At 51.5% G+C, this 9,157-nt stretch overlaps 1 protein-coding gene across 1 annotated transcript in view; it reads left to right on the top strand.

The window, feature by feature from the left end:
- The window catches only part of lig1 (ligase I, DNA, ATP-dependent), a 92,892-nt gene extending 84,883 nt beyond the window's left edge, over positions 1 to 8,009 (top strand). Inside the window, exons 16-23 of the mRNA XM_087984590.1 lie at positions 1 to 44; positions 1,349 to 1,493; positions 1,818 to 1,900; positions 2,894 to 3,046; positions 3,707 to 3,760; positions 6,272 to 6,415; positions 6,903 to 6,995; positions 7,766 to 8,009. The exon at positions 1 to 44 is cut by the window's left edge and continues 28 nt beyond it. Coding sequence (XP_087840716.1) covers positions 1 to 44; positions 1,349 to 1,493; positions 1,818 to 1,900; positions 2,894 to 3,046; positions 3,707 to 3,760; positions 6,272 to 6,415; positions 6,903 to 6,995; positions 7,766 to 7,846 — 797 coding nt within the window. The 3' untranslated portion in view covers positions 7,847 to 8,009. The remainder of the gene's footprint in view (positions 45 to 1,348; positions 1,494 to 1,817; positions 1,901 to 2,893; positions 3,047 to 3,706; positions 3,761 to 6,271; positions 6,416 to 6,902; positions 6,996 to 7,765) is intronic.
- Positions 8,010 to 9,157: the final 1,148 nt, after the last annotated feature.

The following is a 9,157-nucleotide window of genomic DNA, read 5'->3' as shown; positions in this document are numbered from 1 at the left end:
AGGTCTGTGTTTATGCCTTCGATCTGCTGTACCTGAATGGTGAGGTGAGAACATCTTTCTTGCACGTTTTCCTTTATCAGTCAGCGTACTGAGTACAGGAGCTGGGAGGTCATGTTGCGGCTGTACAGGACATTGGTTAGGGGTCACTTTTGGAATAATGTGTGCAATTCTCCCTCCTGTCGGAAGGATGTTGTGAAACTTGAAAGGGTTCAGAAAAGATTTGCAAGCAAGTTGGAGGGTGTGAGCTAGAGAGAGAGGCCGGGGGCTGTTTTCCCTGGAGTGTTGGAGGCTGAGGGTTGACCTTGTAGAGATTTATAAAATCACGAGGGAGCACAGAGAGGGTAAATAGACAAAGTCTTCCTGCCCTGGGGTGGGGGAGTCCAGAACTAGAGAGGCCTGGCTTTAAGGTGAGAGGGGAAAGATTTAAAAGGGACCTAAGGGTGGTGTGTGTATGGAATGAGCTGCCAGCGGAAGTGGTGAAGGCTGGTAAAATGACAACATTTAAAAGGCATCTGGATGGAAACTTGAAGAGGAAGGGTTTAGTGCCAAGTGTTGGCAAATCAGGTGAGACTAATTGAGGGTATCTGGTCAGCACGGACAGGTTGGACTGAAGGGTCTGTTTCCATGCTGTACATCTCTGTGACTCTGAGCATAGCTAAGGATGATTTAACCCATTTCAACCCCCAACTAATCTGTCCAACCCATTCTGAGTCTCCCAGTGTATCAGCACAGTCTGTAACTCTTTCACCACTTGTATCTATTTCTCTCTCCCTCTGTTGCACTGACACTCCCTCTCTCTCACTCTCTGTCTCTGACTCTCTCTCACACTTCTCTATCTCTCTGTCTCTCTCAAGCCCCCCCTTCCCCTGCTGTTTCTCCCCTTCCCTCTGTCACACTCAGTCTCACTCTGTTTTTCTCTTTCTCTTACTCTGTGGCTTCCTCTCTTTACTCTGTGTCACACTGCCCACCCCCCCACCCCCCCCCTCTCTCTCTCTCTCTCTCTCTCTCTCTCTCTCTCTCCCTCCCTCCCTCTCTCCTTCCCTCCCATTCCCTCTGGCCCGTTATCAATCTCTCTACTTCCCTCTCCCTGTGTCACACTGTCAGTCTCTCTCTCTCTCACTCACTCACTCACTCACACTCTTTCTCTCTCTCCCCCTCTCCATTTCCCTCTGGTGCACTGTCAGTCTCTCTCTCTCACACTCTCTCTCTCTCGCTTGCAATCTTATCGCTCGCGCTCTCTCTCTAACTTTCTCGCACACTCTCCCTCTCGCGCACTCTGTCACTCTCACTTTCTCTCTCTCCCTCTGGCACTTTGTCACTCTCACTTTCTCTCTCTCCCTCCCTGCAGTCCCTGGTGAAGCAGCCCCTCATTAAACGTCGCCAGTTACTGCGTGAATCTTTCTCAGAGGTGGAAGGGGAGTTCATGTTCGCCCAGTCTATGGACAGCTCGAACACAGAGGAGATTGCGGAGTTTCTGGAGCAGTCAATCAAGGGTCAGTGTGTCACGAGGACAGGAGGAGGCCATTCCAGCCCCTTCGAGCCTGTCTCCCTGCTGTTCATTAACAGCAGTGGGTGGTCAACTACACCTGTTTCTTTACCTCTGTCTGTCCCCCTAACCCTGTAACCGCCACCTCCCTCAATCACTCAATCTGGCTCTCACTTAATTACTCTCTTATCCTTCATCTCCCTGCCTCACCTGCCCACACCGCTGTCCTCCACCATCTTTACATCTGTCCCACAGCACGCACTGTCCCAGGACACATTAAAACAGGGAACCATCGATCATTCTCTCTCTCTCTCTCTCTGTCTGCTCCCAGATTCCTGCGAGGGACTGATGGTGAAAACTCTGGAAGTGGATGCGACATACGAGATTGCAAAGAGATCCCACAATTGGCTGAAGGTAGGTGAACCCAGGCCTGGAGTTAACTCAGCCACTTTCTCTCTCACTTTTTTTGTGTGTGTGTGTGTGTGTCATTCTCTCTCTCTCTCTCGCACACACAGTTAAACAAACTGTGTGTGTGTCTCTCTCCCTCTCCCTATTTCTCTTGCTTGCTCTCTCTCTCTCACTGTTAAACAAACTGTGTCGCTCTCTCTCTCTCTCTCTCTCTCTCTCCCTATTTCTCTTGCTCACTCTCTCTCTCTCTCCCTCTCCCTCTCTCTCTTTCTCTTGCTCTCTCTCACTGTTAAACAAACTGTGTGTCTCTCCCTCTCCCTATTTCTCTTGCTCGCTCTCTCTCTCTCTCTCACTGTTAAACAAACTGTGTCGCTCTCTCTCTCTTTCCCTATTTCTCTTGCTCGCTCTCTCTCTCTCTCTCACTGTTAAACAAACTGTGTCGCTCTCTCTCTCTCTCTCTCTCTCCCTATTTCTCTTGCTCACTCTCTCCCTCTCCCTCTCTCTCTTTCTCTTGCTCTCTCTCTCTCACTGTTAAACAAACTGTGTGTCTCTCCCTCTCCCTATTTCTCTTGCTCGCTCGCTCTCTCTCTCACAGTTAAACAAACTGTGTGTCTCTCTCTCTCTCTCCCTATTTCTCTTGCTCGCTCGCTCTCTCTCACTGTTAAACAAACTGTGTGTCTCTCCCTCTCCCTATTTCTCTTGCTCGCTCGCTCTCTCTCTCTCACTGTTAAACAAACTGTGTGTGTGTCTCTCTCCCTCTCCCTATTTCTCTTGCTTGCTCTCTCTCACTGTTTAACAAACTGTGTGTTTCTCTTGCTCTCTCTCTCTCACTGTTAAACAAACTGTGTGTCTCTCTCTCCCTCTCCCTATTTCTCTTGCTCTCTCTCTCTCTCACTGTTAAACAAACTGTGTGTGTCTCTCTCCCTCTCCCTATTTCTCTTACTCTCTCTCTCTCTCACTGTTAAACAAACTGTGTGTCTCTCTCGCTCTCCCTCCCAGTTGAAGAAAGACTACCTCGATGGTGTTGGTGATACACTGGACCTGGTGGTTATTGGAGCGTATCATGGCAGGGGCAAACGGACTGGGATGTATGGGGGCTTCCTCCTGGCCTGTCACGAAGAGGACACTGAGGAGTTTCAGACCATTTGTAAGGTGAGACTGATAGCCTGAGGTTCGGAGGGATGTGGGCTCAGTCAGATGGCCATGTTCTGTCAGGGATTACTGGCTCCTGCCTTATGGCTCTGATCTCTGCGCTGTAAGAGGCTGTTTTGATTCCAAGCCCATCCCTTTATCGCTCCCTGTCCCTGACACATGTCCACGCTGTACTCTCCATTTCTCTTGCTCTATCTCTGATTCTCTCTCTCTCTCTACCCCTTCTCTGTCTCTCTCTGTCACTCTTTCCCTCTCGTTGTGTCTCTCGCTCTCTCTCTCTCTCTTTCTTTCTCTCCCCCTCTTTCCATGTCTCTTTCTCCCTCCCGTCTCTATCTCTCCGTCCCTCTCTCCTACCTCCCTTTGTCTCCCTCGTTCCTTCCTTTCTCTCTCCTTCCCTGCCTCACTCCCTTCCTCTCCCTCACTCTCCCTCCCTCTGTCTCTCTCTATCTCCCTCCCTCTCTCCTTCCTCCATCCTTCCCTCCCTTTCTCTCTCCTTCCCTCCCTTTCTCTCTCCTTCCCTCCCTCACTTCCTTCTCCTCCCTCTATCTCTCTCTCTCTCCCTCTCCATCTCCCTCTCCCTTCCTCCCTCCCACACCCCCCCCCCCCCCCCATCCATCTCTCTTTCTCACTCATTTCCTCTCTCTCTCTCTCTCTCTGCAGATTGGGACTGGGTTCAAAGACGAGGAGCTGGAGCAACACGCGAAATTCTTCAAGGTGAGGACTGAAGCCGAGAGGGTAAGGAGCAGGCCATTCAGCCCCCCCCAGCCTGTTACACGAGCAGGAGGCCATTCAGCCCATCCACAGATCCTCAGTACAAGCTCTGATGTGCCCGAAGAGGAAGTGTAATTGGACTCTGAGTATGTGTCCAAGTATGGCTCCATCGTTTCACTCAGTATCACTCCACTGGGGATTGAGTTCCCGTCATCTCCTCTTCCCACCCACCTCCAGGTTTCATGGAATGGTTTTTGTATCCTCATGACTGTGGAAGCAAAATATTGGTCTGTGACCTTTTCACCATATCTCTCCCTCTCTCTCCGTCTCTCTGTCTCTCTTGCTCTCTCTCTCTCTGTGTCTCTCTCTCTGTCCAACTCTCTGTCTGTCTATCTCTCTCTCTCTCGCTTTCTGTCTGTCTCCACACCCCCTCCAAAGAGCTAGTGGTTTCTTTACTTACTCTCTTCCTTTTTAACTATCTGTTGAATATCCAGCTACCTGATCTCTCAGCCCTAGTTACCATTCTCCTGTACTCTGAATCTCTTCCCGATGATTTTAGTTATTCTCCACGATCCTCTGTATTTTGCGAATCAGTCTGACCTGCCTCTCGTTTGTGCATAATTATGGGGTCCCTGGACTTGTACAGGTTTATTCTGTGTAACCCGAAATTTTAGCATCTGTATCTGTAACTATTGATTAATCCCCTAGTCTAGCACACCACAGAAACGCAGTGTGGTAGCAGGCTACTTAACTGACCCTCCAAAAGAGCATCCCATCTAGACCCACCTCTATACCCTATCCCTGTACCCTACCTGCACATCCCTGGGCACTATGGGTAATTTAGCATGGCCAATCCCACCATAAACTGCACATCCCTGGGCACTATGGGTAATTTAGCACGGCCAATCCACCTTAACCTACACGTCCCTGGGCACCATGGGTAATTTAGCACGACCAATCCCCACCCTAACCCGCACATCCCTGGGCACTATGGGTAATTTAGCACGGCCAATGCCCACCCTAACCTGCACATCCCTGGGCACTATGGGTAATTTAGCACGGCCAATCCCCACCCTAACCTGCACATCCCTGGGCACTATGGGTAATTTAGCACGGCAAATCCCCACCCTAACCTGCACATCCCTGGGCACTATGGGTAATTTAGCACGGTCAATCCCACCCTAACCCGCACATCCCTGGGCACTATGGGTAATTTAGCACGGCCAATCCCCACCCTAACCTGCACATCCCTGGGCACTATGGGTAATTTAGCACGGTCAATCCCACCCTAACCCGCACATCCCTGGGCACTATGGGTAATTTAGCACGGCAAATCCCCACCCTAACCTGCACATCCCTGGGCACTATGGGTAATTTAGCACGGCCAATCCCCACCCTAACCTGCACATCCTTGGGCACTATGGGTAATTTAGCACGGCCAATCCCACCCTAAGCTGCACATCCCTGGGCACTATGGGTAATTTAGCATGGTCAATCCCCACCCTAACCTGCACATCCCTGGGCACTATGGGTAATTTAGCACGGCCAATCCCCACCCTAACCCACACATCCCTGGGCACTATGGGTAATTTAGCATGGCCAATCCCACTCTAAGCTGCACATCCCTGGGCACTATGGGTAATTTAGCACGGCCAATCCCCACCCTAACCCGCACATCCCTGGGCAGTATGGGTAATTTAGCACGGCCGATCCCCACCCTAACCCGCACATCCCTGGGCACTATGGGTAATTTAGCACGGCCGATCCCCACCCTAACCTGTACATCCCTGGGCACTATGGGTAATTTAGCCTGCCCGGTTATGGAATAAGGACTGCCTGGTGGTATTGTCACTAGATTATTAATCCAGAAATTTAGCTAATGGTCTGGGGACCCGGGTTCGAGTCCCACCTTGGCTGATGGTTCAACTTGGAATCAATACTTTTTTTTAAAAATCTGAAGTTTACAATCTACTGATGACCATGAAATTATCGTCGGAAAAACTCATCTGGTTCACTGACGTCCTTTAGGGAAGGAATTGAGCCTGGTCCTTACCTGGTCTGGGCCTGCATGTGACTCCAGGCTCTCAGCAGTGTGGTTGACTCTGAGCAGCCCTCTGGGGCAATTAGGGATGGGCAATAAACGACGAGACCCTTGTCCCATGAATGAACAAAGTGATAAAATGCACTCTACGCCTGGGTTAAAGTCACGAGATTTTTGCCCCACCCCATTCGTATCACAAGGGCCCACAATGTCAGCCTAATGGATGGGTTTCCTCGGGGTGCTCCACATTCTTCCCACAGTCCAAACATGTGTCAGGTCAGGTGAACTGGCCAGGCTGAAATGTGCATTGTGTTTGGTGCATTAGTCAGGGGTAAATAATAGGATAGGGACATGGGTCTGTTCGGAGGGTTGGTCTGGACTTGTTGGGCCGAGAGGACTGTTTCCATACTGTAGTGAATCTAATCTAAACTCTCTCGCTCTCTCTCCCCCTCCACATCCCTCCCCAAACACAGGAACACGTCATCGATGCCCCTCGCCCCTACTATCGCTGGGATCACTCGGCTGAGCCTGACCACTGGTTTGATGCAGCTCAGGTCTGGGAGGTCAAGTGCGCTGACCTCTCCATCTCCCCGGTTTACAAAGCAGCGTTGGGACTGGTGCGTGACATTGAGGGAGGGGGATCGGGGTGGAGAGAGAGAGAGTGGGATAGGGGAAGAGAGAGCAGGGCTGGGCGTGGGGTGGGGTCGAGAGTGAGGGCAAGGCTGGGGGGGGTGAGAGGAAAGAGATATTGAGGAGGTTGGGGGGGTGGAGGGTTAATGAGAGGACAGGGGCAAATGTCTGGAGTGACGAGGCAGTGAATCGAGTTAGATGGTGTGCTCCCCCTCTATCTATGCCCACCTCCCTCAATGTCCTCCCTCTCCCCCTCCCTTTCTCTGTCTGTTCCCCGCTTCTTCCAGATCCTTCCGCCCTCCCCCCCCCCCCCCTCTCTCTCTCCCTCTCCCTCTCCCTGTGTCCTTCTCCAACCTCCTTTCTCTCCTCAGTTCTCCGTTCCCCCCCCCCCCCCCCCTCTCCTTCCCCCATCCCTATGCCCCCTCCACCCCCATTACTGAGCTTACTGGTCTCACTGCTGATCCTGACCCTCAGGTGGACGAACAGAGGGGAATCTCGCTGCGGTTCCCTCGGTTTCTCCGTATCCGAGATGACAAGAAACCTGAGAATGCTACAACCAGCCAACAGGTACCAGGAACAGGGGGAGCGAGGGAGGGAGGGAGGGAGGGCGAGACTGACACAGACGCTGAGAGGGAGAGAGACAAGTGTAGGTGGATAAGCAGCTGATGTACTGGGAACAGGGGGAGGGAGGGAGAGCGAGACTGACACAGACGCTGAGAGGGAGAGAGACAAGTGTAGGTGGATAAGCAGCTGATGTACTGGGAACAGGGGGAGGGAGGGAGGAGGATGGAGGGACGGATAAAGACAGAGAGAGAGGGAGACAGACAGAGAGACGCAGAGAGAGAGAGAGAGAGAAAAACACACAGACCCTGAGACTAAGAGAGAGAGAGACTGACATAGATAGACAACCAGCTGATATACTGGGAACAGCGGGAGCGAGGGAGGGACAGAAAGAACAGCACAGAGAAACCATCCAACAGATACAGGAGGATCCAGCCAACAGGAACAGAGAGAGAGAGACACGTGGAGAGGCTGAGACAGAGAGAGGTACAGACAGTGAGAGAGAGAGCAACTGAGAAAGAGAGACAAAGAGAGAGATACAGACCGAGAATGGAGTAGTCTGAGAGGGAGAGTAAGATAGACAGAGACAGACAGAGAGACACAGACACCCAACCATCCGGTACTGGGAACAGGCAGTCAGGGATGAGATCCTGGGGAGAGTTCTTGTGGACATGCCTAGGATCCCATGGTAGAGGAATGGGTGTGGTGGATGAGGGACCGAGGAAGGGAACCCTTGCCCTTGATTTGTTGACCAGCTGGTGCCTCTCCGTCCACAGGTGGCCGACCTCTACAGGAAACAGCAGCAGGTCCAGAACCAGCAAGGGGTTATCGATGGAGAGCTCGAGGATTTGGACTGAGTGTGGCCTGGTTCCCTGAGCCACGTCCTGCTTTCCTGCCTTGGAAGGGGAGCCGGTGCCTAGGGATCATCCCGACATTCCCGGGAAAATTGGCGACCGGATGAGTGCCGGATTCCTGAGAGCTCTCCTTGGTCCGTGAATAAACAGCAGTTTTTGTAAATAACCCATTATGTCTCTGATTAACTTTCTGTCACGTCCAGGGAATCACCAAGCGTGGGGGTCCCAGAACATGACGTAGACTGGATTGGTGCTGAGAGAGAGACAGACAGACAGACTGGGTGTGGGATGAGGGTTAGAGGTTTTGGGTTTGTAAGGTGCTGTCAGCCTGAGGAGGCTTGGCAAGTCGCTGTAGTGTGTCTTGTAGACCGTACATACTGTGGAGGGAGTGGCTGGTGGAGGGAGTGTGTTGAGGGTGGGGGTTAGCGTGTTGATCAAGCGAGGGGCTGGGAGCTGCTTTATCTCTGCATGGTGTCGAGTTTCTTGAGTGTCGTCAGAGCCACACCCATCCAGGCACGTGGCAAATATTCCTTCACACTTGTGCCTTGTCCATGTTTGACAGGCTTAAGGTGAGAGTCAGGAGGAGAGTTACTCATTGCAAGATTTCCAGCCTCTGACCTGTTCTTGAAGCTGCAGTATTGGCATGAAGGACAGTTCAATTTTCTGCCCTCGGATACTGATAGCGGGGGGGGGGGGAATTCAGTGACGGTAACACCATTGAATGTCAAGGGGGCGATGGTTTGATTCTCTCTCAATGGGAACCCCCAGGATGTTGACAGTGTGGGTGGGGAGGGGGGATTCAGTGACAGTAACACCATTGAACGTCAAGGGGAGGCGATGGTTAGATTCTCTCATATCGGTGAACAGCATTTGCGTGGCGTGAATGTTACTTGCCGCTTGTCAGCCCAAGCCTGGATATTGTCCTTGATCTTGTCACATTTGAACGTGCACTGCTTTAGGAACGGTGAATGAAGCCAAACCTTGTGTGACAATCGGAGAACATCTTACGATGGAGGGAGTAGCTGAAGATGGTCGGGTCTAAGGACACTATCCTGAAATAATGGATGATTGTTTCATGGTCGTCATCGCTGAGACTAGTTTTGTTGCCGCTTGATTAATTCAGCTTAAATTCCAGCAAGTGCTGTTGGTTTTAGGGTAGGAGGGAAGACTGGGGAACTGCAGTTTAATAGCTCCAGTTCACAAGTGGGTTTCTGTTTTGGTCATCCCAAGATCCTCTGTGCCCTTCTAAGTTTGTTCAGTTCTTTTGCTAAAGTTGCAGCCCCTTTACACTTTCATGTTTCAGTTTCGCAGTCG

The sequence above is a fragment of the Chiloscyllium plagiosum genome, unplaced genomic scaffold (assembly GCF_037043375.1).
Source record: "Chiloscyllium plagiosum isolate Xiang-an unplaced genomic scaffold, Cpla_swu_hap1 HiC_scaffold_49, whole genome shotgun sequence".
Taxonomy (NCBI): Eukaryota; Metazoa; Chordata; class Chondrichthyes; order Orectolobiformes; family Hemiscylliidae; genus Chiloscyllium; species Chiloscyllium plagiosum.
This window is presented reverse-complemented; position numbering and strand designations above follow the sequence as displayed.